Consider the following 16,576-nt stretch of genomic DNA (forward strand, 5'->3'; position numbering starts at 1 on the left):
TATAGTGGACTATGTACTAGGCCTACTTACCAGGATGGCAGAGTATATGGAAAAGGCAAGTAAAAACCTTGAGGCCAGCCAACAGCTCCAGAAGTTTTGGTATGACCAAAAGGCTGCTATGGTTGAATTTCAGCCGTGGCAGAAAGTCTGGGTTCTGGAGCCTGTGGCTCCCAGGGCACTCCAGGACAGATGGAGTGGCCCTTACCCAGTGCTAGAAAAGAAGAGTCAGGTCACCTACCTGGTGGACCTAGGCTCTAGCAGGGCCCCCAAAAGGGTGATCCATGTGAACCGCCTCAAGCTCTTCCATGACAGGGCAGATGTGAATCTGTTGATGATGGTAACAGATGAGGACCAGGAAGCTGAGAGTGAACCTCTCCCTGATCCCCTCTCCACAGACCCTAAAGATGGCTCAGTTGATGGAGTGATCTATTCAGACACCCTCTCTGGCCAACAGCAATCTGACTGTAGAAAGGTCCTGCAACAGTTTGCTGAGCTCTTTTCCCTAACCCCTGGTCAGACACACCTGTGTACCCATGATGTAGACACAGGAGACAGCATGCCTGTCAAAAACAAAATATTCAGACAGCCTGACCAAGTTAAGGAAAGCATCAAGGTGGAAGTCCACAAGATGCTGGAATTGGGAGACATTGAGCACTCTGACAGCCCCTGGGCTAGCCCAGTGGTCTTAGTCCCCAAACCTAACACCAAAGATGGAAAGAGAGAGATGAGGTTTTGTGTGGACTACAGAGGACTTAATTCTGTCACCAAGACAGATGCCCATCCCATTCCAAGAGCAGATGAAATGATTGACAAACTAGGTGCTGCCAAATTCTTAAGTACCTTTGACTTAACAGCACAGTACTGCCAAATCAAAATGGCACCAGGAGCAAAAGAAAAGACAGCATTCTCCACACCTGATGGGCATTATCAGTTTACTGTTATGCCCTTTGGTTTAAAGAATGCCCCTGCCACCTTCCAAAGGTTGGTGAATCAAGTCCTTGCTGGCTTGGAGTCCTTTAGTGCAGCTTATCTTGATGATACTGCTGTCTTTAGCTCCAGCTGGCAGGCTCACCTAGTCCACCTGAAGAAGGTTTTGACGGCTCTGCAAGCAGCAGGCCTCTCTATCAAGGCATCCAAATGCCAGATAGGGCAGGGACCTGTGGTTTACTTGGGACACCTTGTAGGTGGAGGCCAAGTTCAGCCACTCCAGCCTAAGATCCAGACTATTCTGGACTGGGCAGCTCCAAAAACCCAGACTCAAGTCAGGGCATTCCTTGGCTTGACTGGGTACTACAGGAGGTTTGTGAAGGAATATGGATCCATAGTGACAGCCCTCACAGAACTTACCTCCAAGAAAATGCCCAAGACGGTAAACTGGACTGTAGAATGCCAACAGGCCTTTGACACCCTGAAACAAGCAATGTGCACAGCACCACTTCTCAAAGCTCCAGATTACTCCGAGCAGTTCATTGTGCAGGCTGATGCCTCTGAACATGGGATAGGGGCAGTTTTGTCCCAAACAAATGATGATGGCCTTGACCAGCCTGTTGCTTTCAATAGCAGGAGGTTACTCCCCAGGGAGCAGCGTTGGAGTGCCATTGAGAGGGAGGCCTTTGCTGTGGTTTGGTCCCTGAAGAAGTTGAGACCATACCTCTTTGGTACTCACTTTGTAGTTCAGACTGACCACAGATCTCTCAGATGGCTTATGCAAATGAAAGGTGAAAATCCAAAACTGTTGAGGTGGTCCATCTCCCTGCAGGGAATGGACTTTACAGTGAAACACAGACCTGGGACTGCCCATGCCAATGCAGATGGCCTTTCCAGGTTCTTCCACTTAGAAAATGAAGACTCTCTTGGGAAAGGTTAGTCTCATCCTCTTTCGTTTGGGGGGGGGGGTTGTGTAAGGAAATGCCTCCTTGGCATGGTTACCCCCTGACTTTTTGCCTTTGCTGATGCTAAGTTATGATTTGAAAGTGTGCTGAGGCCTGCTAACCAGGCCCCAGCACCAGTGTTCTTTCCCTAACCTGTACTTTTGTTTCCACAATTGGCACACCCTGGCATACAGGTAAGTCCCTTGTAACTGGTACCCCTGGTACCAAGGGCCCTGATGCCAGGGAAGGTCTCTAAGGGCTGCAGCATGTCTTATGCCACCCTGGGGACCCCTCACTCAGCACAGACACACTGCTTGCAAGCTTGTGCGTGCTAGTGGGGATAAAAAGACTAAGTCGACATGGCACTCCCCTCAGGGGGCCATGCCAACCTCACACTGCCTATAGGTATAGATAAGTCACCCCTCTAGAAAGCCTTACAGCCCTAAGGCATGGTGCACTACACCATAGGTGAGGGCATAAGTGCATGAGCACTATGCCCTTACAGTGTCTAAACAAAACCTTAGATATTGTAAGTGCAGGGTAGCCATAAGAATATATGGTCTGGGAGCCTGTCATGCACGAACTCCACAGCACCATAATGGCTACACTGAAAACTGTGAAGTTTGGTATCAAACTTCTCAGCACAATAAATGCACACTGATGCCAGTGTACATTTTATTGTAACATACACCCCAGAGGGCACCTTAGAGGTGCCCCCTGAAACCTTAACCGACTGCCCGTGTAGACTGACTGGTTTTAGCAGCCTGCCACACACCAGACATGTTGCTGGCCACATGGGGAGAGTGCCTTTGTCACTCTGTGGCTAGTAACAAAGCCTGTACTGGGTGGAGGTGCCTCTCACCTCCCCCTGCAGGCTCACCCCCTTTGTTACAGCACCCCAGGGCACTCCAGCTAGTGGAATTGCCCGCCCCTTCTGGACACGGCCCCACTTTTGGCGGCAAGGCCGGAGGAGATAATGAGAAAAACAAGGAGGAGTCACTGGCCAGTCAGGACAGCCCCTAAGGTGCCCTGAGCTGAAGTGACTCTGACTTTTAGAAAGCCTCCATCTTGCAGATGGAGGATTCCCCCAATAGGGATAGGAATGTGCCCTCATCCCCTCAGGGAGGAGGCACAAGGAGGGTGTAGCCACCCTCAAGGACAGTAGCCATTGGCTACTGCCCTCCCAGACCTAAACACACCCCTAAATTCAGTATTTAGGGGCTCCCCAGAACCTAGGAAACTAGATTCCTGCAACCTAAGAAGAAGAGGACTGCTGAACTGAAAAACCTGCAGAGAAGACGGAGACACCAAGGGGCATATTTATACTCCGTTTGCGCCGAATTTGCGTCGTTTTTTTCAACGCAAATTCGACGCAAAACTAACTCCATATTTATACTTTGGCGTTAGATGCGTCTAGCGCCAAAGTTCATGGAGTTAGCGTCATTTTTTGCCGTGAACACCTTCCTTGCGTTAATGAGATGCAAGGTAGGCGTTCCCGTCTTAAAAAATGACTCCCAGGCATGTGCGTGGTATTTATACTCCCGGGCAAAAATGACGCCCGGGAGTGGGCGGGGCAAAAAACCCCGCATTTGCGCCTCTTTTTAACGCCTGGGTCAGGGCAGGCGTTAAGGGACCTGTGGGCTCAGAATGAGCCCAGAGGTGCCCTCCCCTGCCCCCAGGGACACCCCCTGCCACCCTTGCCCACCCCAGGAGGACACCCAAGGATGGAGGGACCCATCCCAGGGAAGAAAAGGTAAGTTGTGGTAAGTATTTTATTATTTTTTTTTTTGTGGCATAGGGGGGCCTGATTTGTGCCCCCCTACATGCCACTATGCCCAATGACCATGCCCAGGGGACAGAAGTCCCCTGGGCATGGCCATTGGGCAAGGGGGCATGACTCCTGTCTTTGCTAAGACAGGAGTCATGTTAATGGGGGATGGGCGTCGTAAAAAAATGGCGCAATTCGGCTTTCCCTAACCTGTACTTTTGTTTCCACAATTGGCACACCCTGGCATACAGGTAAGTCCCTTGTAACTGGTACCCCTGGTACCAAGGGCCCTGATGCCAGGGAAGGTCTCTAAGGGCTGCAGCATGTCTTATGCCACCCTGGGGACCCCTCACTCAGCACAGACACACTGCTTGCAAGCTTGTGCGTGCTAGTGGGGATAAAAAGACTAAGTCGACATGGCACTCCCCTCAGGGGGCCATGCCAACCTCACACTGCCTATAGGTATAGATAAGTCACCCCTCTAGAAAGCCTTACAGCCCTAAGGCATGGTGCACTACACCATAGGTGAGGGCATAAGTGCATGAGCACTATGCCCTTACAGTGTCTAAACAAAACCTTAGATATTGTAAGTGCAGGGTAGCCATAAGAATATATGGTCTGGGAGCCTGTCATGCACGAACTCCACAGCACCATAATGGCTACACTGAAAACTGTGAAGTTTGGTATCAAACTTCTCAGCACAATAAATGCACACTGATGCCAGTGTACATTTTATTGTAACATACACCCCAGAGGGCACCTTAGAGGTGCCCCCTGAAACCTTAACCGACTGCCCGTGTAGACTGACTGGTTTTAGCAGCCTGCCACACACCAGACATGTTGCTGGCCACATGGGGAGAGTGCCTTTGTCACTCTGTGGCTAGTAACAAAGCCTGTACTGGGTGGAGGTGCCTCTCACCTCCCCCTGCAGGCTCACCCCCTTTGTTACAGCACCCCAGGGCACTCCAGCTAGTGGAATTGCCCGCCCCTTCTGGACACGGCCCCACTTTTGGCGGCAAGGCCGGAGGAGATAATGAGAAAAACAAGGAGGAGTCACTGGCCAGTCAGGACAGCCCCTAAGGTGCCCTGAGCTGAAGTGACTCTGACTTTTAGAAAGCCTCCATCTTGCAGATGGAGGATTCCCCCAATAGGGATAGGAATGTGCCCTCATCCCCTCAGGGAGGAGGCACAAGGAGGGTGTAGCCACCCTCAAGGACAGTAGCCATTGGCTACTGCCCTCCCAGACCTAAACACACCCCTAAATTCAGTATTTAGGGGCTCCCCAGAACCTAGGAAACTAGATTCCTGCAACCTAAGAAGAAGAGGACTGCTGAACTGAAAAACCTGCAGAGAAGACGGAGACACCAAGGGGCATATTTATACTCCGTTTGCGCCGAATTTGCGTCGTTTTTTTCAACGCAAATTCGACGCAAAACTAACTCCATATTTATACTTTGGCGTTAGATGCGTCTAGCGCCAAAGTTCATGGAGTTAGCGTCATTTTTTGCCGTGAACACCTTCCTTGCGTTAATGAGATGCAAGGTAGGCGTTCCCGTCTTAAAAAATGACTCCCAGGCATGTGCGTGGTATTTATACTCCCGGGCAAAAATGACGCCCGGGAGTGGGCGGGGCAAAAAACCCCGCATTTGCGCCTCTTTTTAACGCCTGGGTCAGGGCAGGCGTTAAGGGACCTGTGGGCTCAGAATGAGCCCAGAGGTGCCCTCCCCTGCCCCCAGGGACACCCCCTGCCACCCTTGCCCACCCCAGGAGGACACCCAAGGATGGAGGGACCCATCCCAGGGAAGAAAAGGTAAGTTGTGGTAAGTATTTTATTATTTTTTTTTTTGTGGCATAGGGGGGCCTGATTTGTGCCCCCCTACATGCCACTATGCCCAATGACCATGCCCAGGGGACAGAAGTCCCCTGGGCATGGCCATTGGGCAAGGGGGCATGACTCCTGTCTTTGCTAAGACAGGAGTCATGTTAATGGGGGATGGGCGTCGTAAAAAAATGGCGCAATTCGGGTTGAGGCGATTTTTTTGACTCAACCTGACTTGCCCCATTTTGAGACGCCCATACGCCATTTTCCCCTACGCTGGCGCTGCCTGGTGTACTTGTTTTTTTTTCACGCACACCAGGCAGCGCCGGTCGGCTAACGCCGGCTAACGCCATTCTATAAATACGGCGCCCGCATGGCGCTTCAGAATGGCGTTAGCCGGCGCTAATTTTTTTGACGCTAAACTGCGTTAGCGCAGTTTAGCGTCAAAAAGTATAAATACGGGCCCAACTGCCTTGGCCCCAGCTCTACCGGCCTGTCTCCCCACTTCTAAAGAAACTGCTCCAGCGACGCGTCCCCAGAGTCCACCAACCTCTGAAGCCTCAGAGGACTACCCTGCATCTAGAAGGACCAAGAACTCCCGAGGACAGCGGCTCTGTTCACCAAAGACTGCAACTTTGCAAGAAGCAACTTTGAAACAACACACGTTTCCCGCCGGAACCGTGAGACTTTGCACTCTGCACCCGATGCCCCCGGCTCGACTTGTGGAGAACAAACACCACAGGGAGGACTCCCCGGCGACTACGAGACCGTGAGTAGCCAGAGTTGACCCCCCTGAGCCCCCACAGCGACGCCTGCAGAGGGAATCCCGAGGCTCCCCCTGACCGCGACTGCCTGCTTCAAAGACCCGACGCCTGGTAAAGACACTGCACCTGCAGCCTCCAGGACCTGAAGGATCCGACCTCCAGTGCAGGAGCGACCCACAGGTGGCACTTTCCCTTGCCCAGGTGGTGGCTACCCCAAGGAGCCCCCCCTTGCCTGCCTGAATCGCTGAAGAGACCCCTTGGTCTCCCATTGAATCCTATTGTGAACCCGACGCTTGTTTGCACACTGCACCCGGCCGCCCCGTGCTGCTGAGGGTGTACTTTTTGTGTGGACTTGTGTCCCCCCCAGGTCCCCTACAAAACCCCCCTGGTCTACCCTCCGAAGACACGGGTACTTACCTGCTGGCAGACTGGAACCGAGGCACTCCCTTCTCCATTGAAGCCTATGCGTTTTGGGCACCACTTTGACCTCTGCACCTGACCGGCCCTGAGCTGCTGGTGTGGTAACTTTGGGGTTGCCCTGAACCCCCAACGGTGGGCTACCTTGGACCCAAGTTTAAACCCCGTAGGTGGTTTACTTACCTGCAAAACTAACAAACACTTACCTCCCCCATGAACTGTTGAACATTGCACTGTGTCTAGTTTTAAAATAGCTATATGTCATTTATGTGAAAACTGTATATGCTATTTTGCTAATTCAAAGTTCCTAAAGTTTCTAAGTGAAGTACCTTTCATTTAAAGTATTACTTATAAATCTTGAACCTGTGGTTCTTAAAATAAACTAAGAAAATATATTTTTCTATACAAAAACCTATTGGCCTGGAATTGTCTTTGAGTGTGTGTTCCTCATTTATTGCTGTGTGTGTACAACAAATGCTTAACACTACCCTCTGATAAGCCTACTGCTCAACCACACTACCACAAAATAGAGCAATCGAATTATCTCTTTTTGCCACTATCTTACCTCTAAGGGGAACCCTTGGACTCTGTGCATGCTATTTCTTACTTTGAAATAGTGCATACAGAGCCAACTTCCTACAGCTACATTAAATGCTGGTTTAGAATATTGTCACTACATAAGATCGCATGCCTTATTAGTGACAATGAACATAAACATGTTCTAAAAAACCTTGTAAATTGCCTATATGGGCAGGAGCTGGCACATCCCATACTACAGTCAATATATTTTGGCGCATCATAGGTGTTAGCGCGTCTGACCTTAATAAGTAAACTTACAAGGGGATGGGAATAGGTCGATGAACCTTTTGACTTGCTATTAAGATGTTCTTACCATAACTCCAATATGTGCAAATCAATAATTAATAACCAATACACAACATCAATAAATAACAGTAATAATCAATAGAATCAGTAATTGTCACGCACCATGAACTTTCAGTCATAAATAACCACACCTTTTAGTAAAAGTTCGAATATTTATTTCCCTATAACAATAATGCTAAGGTCATGTAGATCAAACTTCTCAAAATCAAATGAAACACATACAGAAACAATACTGGCTGTCCAAAGCGGCGGAAGAAACCTAATCTAATCAAACTACAACACATTCTAAGGTTACGGTGCAAAATAGTAACAAAGTCAACTGCGTCTAAGTAATTTTGTATATTCTAGTTCAACAGAGAAATTCATCAACCATTATTCTCTCTTAGCACAATTTCATTATTGAGGATCCTTAACTAACATTAGATTAGCATCACAATGTTGGGCTTCATGCAAATTAAGTTAGTAACATAAATTTGAAAAAAAATCTAACTATGGCCCTATCAAAACAGTGCAGTTGGTACCTAGAAAAGTAAAGCAAATACATGTGATAGTCAACAGTCTAATTTACAATATCTATCCTCAATGTGGATCAGCAAGCAGAGTCAGTCTTCGTCCTCAGGACATCAGTCAATCAGCAAGGCATTAGGATTCAGCATCAAAGTTCATAAAGTCTTTAAGAAGTAAAGTTAAGCACGTCTCTTGTCAAGACACAAGATGGGCAAGAATGAGCCTGTCTTCTCTCTGTGCAGTGTCGTTAAATCAAAACTACTAAAACTACTTCCCAAATCCCTATAGGTAAGTTAATTGCGTGTTCACACTTTGTCCAATAAAAATAAAACTCCAAATCTATGAATTCTACTATTACTCCATTCACATGTCATTGATTGGTTGTCCTGCAATGTCCTCATCATCCGGCTTGTCAGGTAACAATATTGTTGCAGCTTCCACTCCAGTCAGTATCTCAATTGTTCTTCTCCCGAGAATGACAGTCTCACACGTATTACACACAAAATGTTACGTTAGCAAGAACAGCATCTTCTAGCAGTCAGTTCTCATGAGAAATCTTCCCCTAGGTGTCTAGTTTTTAAACATGCACAGGTTTGGTAGGTTTCCCTGGGTACCGGCTGAGCTAGAGGCCAAAATCCACAGCTTGGTACTTCACAAGAAGCCTCTGTTTTCTTTGGGAAAATGTGATGTGTCCATGTTGTGTTTTGGGGAATCTCCTGTCACGGGCACTAGGCCTACCCACACAAGTGAGGTACCATTTTTATCGGGAGACTTGGGGGAACGCTGGGTGGAAGGAAATTTGTGGCTCCTTTCAGATTCCAGAACTTTCTGTCACCGAAATGTTGGGAAAATTGTTTTTTTTGCCAAATTTTGATGTTTGCAAAGGATTCTGGGTAACAGAACCAGGTGAGAGCCCCACAAGTCACCTCATCTTGGATTCCCCTAGGTGTCCAATTTTTTTAAATGCACAGGTTTGCTAGGTTCCCTAGGTGGCGGCTGAGCTAGAGGCCAAAATCCACAGCTAGGCACTTTGCAAAAAACAGCTCTGTTTTCTTTTGGAAAATGTGATGTGTCCACATTGTGTTTTGGGGCATTTCCTGTCACGGGAACTAGGCCTACCCACACAAGTGAGGTACCATTTTTATTGGGAGACTTGGGGGAATGCTGGATGGGAGGAAATTTGTGGCTCCTCTCAGATTCCAGAACTTTCTGTCACCGAAATGTGAGGAAAAAGTGTTTTTCTAGCCAAATTTTGAGGTTTGCAAAGGATTCTGGGTAACAGAATCTGGTAAGAGCCCCACAAGTCACCCCATCCTGGATTCTCCTAGGGGTCTAGTTTTAAAAAATGCACAGGTTTGGTAGGTTTCACTAGGTGCCGGCTGAGCTAGAGGCCAAAATCCACAGCTAGGCACTTCCCAAAAAACACATTAGATTTCAGTGTAAAAATGTGATGTGTCCATGTTGCGTTTCCTATCGCAGGCATTGGGCCTACCCATGCAAGTGAGGTACCATTTTCACCGGGAGACTTGGGGGGACCCAGAATAGCAGAACAAGTGTTATTGCCCCTTGTCTTTCTCTACATTTATTCCTTCCAAATGTAAGACAGAATGTAAAAAAGACGTCTATGTGAGAAATGCCCTGTAATTCACATGCTGGTATGGGCACCCCGGAATTCAGAGATGTGCAAATAACCACGGTTTCTCAACACATTATCTTGTGCCCATTTTGGAAATACAAAGGTTTTCTTTATACCTATTTTTCACTCTTTATAGTCCACTAAATGAATTGCTGTGTACCCGGTAAAGAATGAAAACCCATTGCACGGTGCAGCTCATTTTTATTGGCTCTGGGTACCTAGGGTTCATGATGAACCTACAAGCCTTATAAATCTCCGCAGCCAGAAGAGTCCAGCAGATGTAAAGGTATTTGCTTTCAAAAATATGACATCACAGGAAAAAGTTACAGAGTAAAACATTGAGAAAATTGCTGTTTTTTTACCTCAATTTCAATATTGTTTTATTTCAGCTGTTATTTTCTGTAGGAAAACCTTGTAGGATCTACACAAATGGCCCCTCGCTGAATTCAAAGTTTTGTCTACTTTTCAGAAATGTTTAGTTTTCTGGGATTCAGCATTGGTTTCACACCCATTTCTGTCACTAAGTGGAAGAAGGCTGAAAGCACAAAAAGTAGTAAAAATGGGGAATGTCCTAGTAAAATGCCAAAATTGTGTTGAAAAATTGGGTTTTCTGATTCAAGTCTGCCTGTTCCTGAAAACTGGGAAGCTGGTGATTTTAGGACCGCAAACTCTTTGTTGATGCCAATTCCAGGGAAAACACCACAAGCCTTCTTCTGTAGCCCTTTTTCCCATTTAAAAAAAATAAAACAAACTATATTCTTGCTGTATTTTGGCTAATTTCTTGGTCTCCTTCAGGGAAACCCACAAACTCTGGGTACCTCTATAATCCCTAGGATGTTGGGAAAAAAGGGCACAAATTGGGCCTGGGTAGCTCATGTGGATAAAAGTTATGAGGGCCTAAGCACGAACTGCTCCAAATAGCCAAAAAAAGGCCTGGCACCTGAGGGGTAAAAGGCCTGGCAGTGAAGAGGTTTATATACCTGGCCAACCTAGGCATATCAACACAACTTAGCTGAGCTGCGGTTATGTTCAATGTGTTACAGGGTGGTGCTAGGGACACGCACTCATTAAAGGAACAAAACAGCTTGACTACACTCACCATGAAATATCACTGAAAGTGTCACATATAAGGGAATAAATGTCACACATAGAAACAATGAAAACAAAGAAATATCACACATTTAAGGAGTCAGAAAATTTGGCAGCTATGCTTAAGCAAATGGTCTATATTTTTATGATGAAAGGTGGGAACTCTAGTAACACATAATGCATGGAAGAGTCACACATAAGCACGCTGAAAACGTGGCAATTGTGACCATGAGTGCCAAGCAATGACAATTTTAGGCGTGAGACAGTTAAAATTAAGCCATTTTTATCCTACACATTTGGGGTTTCCCGCTTGCATGAGGTCTGTGGGCATGTATGGCTATAAAACACATAGGAAGGTCGGACCCAAACGATCTCTAAACAATATACAGACTAAAGAATAAAAAATTAAAAAGGTGTTACTTTTCAATGTAAAATGTTTAATGCATAAACGAAAAAAGGCAAGTGCTGTAAATAACTGAGTTATGACAGGTCTTGTATATTTGACTCATATAAACTTTGAGAGTACTTGTGCATTCGTCTAAACAATAATAAAGCATGGCGTAATTGAACTGAAAGTCTAGTGATGTCCCTCTTCCGTGTCTCCAGCTCTGTCCTGTCCTCTTTCTATTTTCATTGACTTTATTTTCCTCTCTTCTAGTCCTTCCTCTTTGTCGGTGAGGTTGGATACTCCAGTTTGAGTTATGGCGGTGGTGGATTTGTTGCAACCTTCACCGCTGGAGCGTGTTCCTTCTCCAGCACCCCTACCGTTACCAGTCGCTCAGCCACCGCTGCCAGATGGTGCCGAGCGGAGGGAACAGCTACGGAGGGAACTCAGCGACTTTGCAGACTCGTGCGACCAGGAGCTGGCAGGTGTAATGGCTTCGTTTGGATGGAGCCCGGAAGCCACGGGACGCCAGGTATTGGTGCGTAGCCTGTCCAAGGCATGCTTAGAATAGCACCATGCTCTGTCTTGATGACTTCAGTCGTCTCTGCCCTGATCCAAACTCCCTTCGGCTCACCTGACGCCGAATTTCACTCCCTTTTTCTGACCCTGGCGCCCTTTTTGTCTCGTCTGATCCCTGCTGCCCTTCGCTTTCATTTCCTTTTTTCTGACCCTGGCGGCCCTTTCGTCTCTTCGGGTTCCTGCTGCCCTCCTTCCCAGTGGTGTCCCTGGCAGTCTGGCGTTGGTGGAAGACTCTAGTCAGGAGCACAGCGGTGTATTGGGAGTGGGTGTGCAGAGAGCATGCGGATGGCTACTGTGAGCGCGTCTATCCTTATTTTGTCTTTTATAATTTAATTGATAATAGGACGTATTAGAGGTTCGACAGACCTTTTGACTAGGCTTTGAGTGGTTCCATGGTAAATCATAACGTCACTCATTATACATCCTAATCAATAAACAACATCAATACTTTTGGAGTCAGTGATCTTTACGCACCATGACCCATTTGGCCACTAATAACTACACCTTTTAGTAAAGTTAAAATGTTTATTTCCCTAGATTAACAATGTTAATGTCACATAGATTAGGCTCAAAACCAGATGATAAACATCTACAAACTACACAGGTTCACCAAATTATCTGAAGAATCTCAATTTAGCTAAAGCATTTATAATAAACCCTTGAGGGCTACGGTACAAATCAGTAATAACTGAAAGACAGGAAAATGTATAAATTTAGGCTTGGCACAAGAACAGAATAAACGATTTGTTAATGATAATTGTCAACATTTGGGCATACTAACTAACCTTCACATTAGAATAGCATCTTTGGGCTTCATGCAAAACGGTTTTAGTTGAAATTAATTTTGAAAACATATAACTATGGTTCTATTAAAATAGCGGTTGTTACCTTAAGGGAAAACACACATACTGCATGAAAAGAATAACATTTCATTATATCTCTCCTCAATGTGACAGCAAGATGTGGTCTCTTCGTCAGGTGGAAATCCATCTGGTCAGCATCAGCAATGGGTCTATGAAAAGCAATGGTTCAGCCACTGTTGAGCTCTAAGTTAACGGAACCATTTAGGGACATTAAATGAAAGAATAATCGTACCAAGAGAATCGCTTTAAAGGTTTCAAGTAAAGGACTGCAAGACATCAGAATAGGGACTGATTCCAAAGGGTCAGAGAAAGGAACTGCAACTTCACTGTCCCAACTGCCGACAGGCGAAGTTAAAGTCGCATAAAGTATTGTCTCATGCCATCATTGGTCAGAAAATCGTACATTCACAGTAGGACCCATAGTCTTTTCTCTATGAATCTAAAATCTAACTAAACTACAGTCTTTCACATGTTGATGAGTGGCTTCTCTTCTGTTCCCATCATCAGGTTTGTCAGGTAACGGTTTTGTTGCAATCCTAGCTGTAGTCAGTGCGGCTATTGTTCAGTCCTGGTAACATCATCTTCTCACTCATCATACCTACAAAGTATTGCTTTCTAGTGTACAATATTCTAACGGGCAGTTCTCATGAGTAAGTCTAACACATTTACAAATCGTTGGTCAACTCTGTATGAACAAAACACAATTTTCATTCTCTGCTTGCACAGAACATGTACTATTAATTTATTATTACTGCTGTGCAACTTAACAGGAGCTTTTTCTACTAGGCCCAAACTACAGACTTTTAATGCCTAAGATTAATAAAACAAATACATTCATATAAAACCGTTAATATGACATACTAGCACATTATTTTCCTACACGTGCACATCATTTAACTATAAATGTGTGTTCATAATTACTTTTAGTTCGTCTGATGGTGGCCACATCCATGGGCACATTTTCCATGATGCACAGTTTTATTCTACGTTATCCTAATTCACGTAAATTCTTAACAGTTAAGAAATCTGCATTTATTAGTAAATAAGCTTTCACACTACCGTGTTTGGCATTTTAAGGTTGTCTATTTCTCATTATCTCTCCACATTCAGACAATCACTCACTTTTGCTTACTATGCTCAAATGTACTACGGGTATTGCCGGAGGTTTACAGGGGGCCATGCTAAGGCAGTGAGGGCCAAATGGAGGAGCACTTAATGTCTAACTTAAGGCACTACTACACAGCTTATATCATAGGAGCCAGGTAGAACTCGATCGCCAAGACTAGTTCTAGCAGGGATGAGCGTGTCCAGCCTTATATTTCTTTTGATATTTTAGTTATAAAGTGACACAGATAGGGTAACCATTTATTACCCTTGGCGGTCGACCTGAATCTTTTGACTCAGATAGGATTGTTATAACATCCTAACAATCAACATTAACAATATCAAATCGAGAAATATCAATTTCAATTTTGGAGTCGGTAATTTGTTCGCACCATGACCTATGTGGCCATGAATCACCATACCAGTTTAATAAAGTACAAGCATTTATTGCCCTTTAGATTAACAATGCTTAGATCACGTAAATCAAATGCAGGACCAAATGATATAAGTACAGAAACATTATAGGCTGACTAAATCGTTGGAACAATTTCAGTCTAGACAGAATATTTATCATTAAGCATTCAAGAACTGCAATGCAGAATAATAACAGTAACAAATGATGGAAATGGAATACATTTAGTTATAGCAGATTAGCTGTTTACAGTCAAATTATATGAAAAAGTTAAATTTATATTTTGGCATCCCTAACTATTACTCCAATTCGATAAGCATTTTTGGGCTTCATGCAAAAAGAAAACAAGACAAAAATTAATTTGGAAACAATCTAGCTATGGCGCTAACCAAAAATAGTGGTTAGATTTTTTAAAGAGAAAACATAAAAATCTTCAATAAAAACAAATGCACATTTGGTTATACCTCTCCTAAATGGATCAGCAAGCAGCAACTTCTACATCAGTTGAGCATCTGGTCTTCATTGTATAGCTTCAGTATTATGAATGGGGAAACAGTTCAGTAAAGTTTGGCCTTAATGCATCTTAACTGACAGAATCATAGGCAAAGAGCTAAGAAGCAGGAACACATCATCTCTCTAGCATAGAAGCACAGAATCTGTCTTTACAGCATCTAAACGTTGCTATATTAAAATCCTAGAAAGCAACTGGCTACGTTGCTATTGGTCAGACTATGGGGGGTTTTGTGTTCAACCAAGAACCTCTGATCCACGTTTCAGAACTATCTCTCTTCATTTTCGGCCCCCATGATTGGCTCATCTTCTCTTGCTCCTGATCGCCAGTTTCCTTTAAAAAAAAAAAAATGACATTCAAGCAGTGTAGAAAAACATTATGAGCGTCCTGCCAATAAACTAAAACTCAAGCAAGTACAAATATTGTAACATGGAACACACTGAAATCTATTGTTTAGTTTGTACACTGTCTCATCTCAGTAGACAAATTCTAAAAGTAAGGAACATAACCTTTCCACAGTGTGCAAGTCACACAGTATGCTTGAAGAAACGTCATTTTGCAGAGTTAAAACTTAACATTGTGCCTTTGGAAAATTACTAAAACGTGAGGCCTTTCTAAAACCAATGCTAAAACATGAAGAATAAAACATTTCATAATATTTAAACCATTAATCCCTTTAGTACATATTAATACTAAATTGTAAGTACATTTAATTATTAAGAAAAATACATTTTCATTAGACATTATTTCATATTGATACATGTTGTTTATGGTGCCCACATATCAGCTACACATTTTTATTTATTTTGTATTACATGATTTCAGTTATGCCTTTTAAATACATGTTTTTTCACATTATATTTTAATGGCAATTTTCATTAATGATGTTTGCACTCCAATACAGGTCAGTTCTTCTCTCCTCACTAACACTCAGCAGTTTCCTTTCCAGCGACTGCTCATTGCCCCACCCTGCACAAGGTGTTTTATGTGCCCCACACCAACCCCAAATTCCTTTGTGTACATTCTCCATTGTGTGTGGCAGCACCCATCTGGTGTATGAAGATGTGATTGGATTCTTCTTGAGTTGACATGCATCAGCCACTTTCCTCTGGCTCAAACTGGACTCTCAGTATGAACGAGAGACGGAATTAATGGAGGAAGAGGGAGGACCACCACTCCATGACCTTTCTGGTGAATTAGGATGCAGTTTGAAGGAAATGCTGCTGGCTTTTCCCTTGCATGGGTAGTTTGGATAGGTGAAACAAAGGTGTGTGTGTGTGTGTGTGTATATCTATTAAGGAGGTCACTGAGATAAGAAAAACTATCAGACTTTGGGTGACATACTGTTGGTGGGACATTTGGGTTGGGTTGTGGCAATAGGGAGATGCCTTTAGGTGAGCACTGTTCTAAGGAGCTGAGCTTAAGGAACACTGAAGGGGTCAGTAATTGATGGTGGTGGCAGAGGCCCCTGTATTTTTGGTTTCTGACCTGTTTTGATCCTGTGCGAAGTTTCTTTTTGCTGGCTTTAAGACTCTGAAAACTTTACAAATGCTGACCAGTGGTAAAATGCAGGTGCTTTCTGTTTAAATGGTATTGATAATTGCTCTATCCATGATTGGCATATTTGATTTACCAGTAAGTCCCTAGTAAAGTGCACCATCTGTGCCCAGGGCCAGTAAATCAATGCTACTAGTGGCCCTGTATCTCTGATTGTGCTGCCCACATGAGTAGCCTGTAAACATGTCAAATCTGCCACAGCATTGTCTGTCTGTGTGTAGTTTTAACTGCAAGTTTGACACTTGTCAGGCCCAAATCTTCTCTTTCACTACATGTAAGCCACCCTTACTGGTAGGCCAGTCGGGGGCAGTGTATTTAAAATGTAGGACATGTACTGATGTGTTTTTCATGTCTTGATTGTGAAATATATTTAAATTCGGTTTTCACTATTGCAAGGCCTATCTCTCCC

The 16,576-nt window shown here is 44.6% G+C and overlaps 1 protein-coding gene across 1 annotated transcript in view; it reads left to right on the forward strand.

Moving 5' to 3' along the window:
* The first annotated feature begins 11,417 nt into the window (after positions 1-11,417).
* The window catches only part of SNRNP48 (small nuclear ribonucleoprotein U11/U12 subunit 48), a 167,940-nt gene continuing 162,781 nt past the window's right edge, over positions 11,418-16,576 (forward strand). Inside the window, exon 1 of the mRNA XM_069217070.1 lies at positions 11,418-11,673. Within this exon, the coding sequence (XP_069073171.1) occupies positions 11,458-11,673 (216 nt within the window). The 5' untranslated portion in view covers positions 11,418-11,457. The remainder of the gene's footprint in view (positions 11,674-16,576) is intronic.

This window comes from Pleurodeles waltl, chromosome 2_1, assembly GCF_031143425.1.
Source record: "Pleurodeles waltl isolate 20211129_DDA chromosome 2_1, aPleWal1.hap1.20221129, whole genome shotgun sequence".
Lineage (NCBI taxonomy): Eukaryota > Metazoa > Chordata > Amphibia > Caudata > Salamandridae > Pleurodeles > Pleurodeles waltl.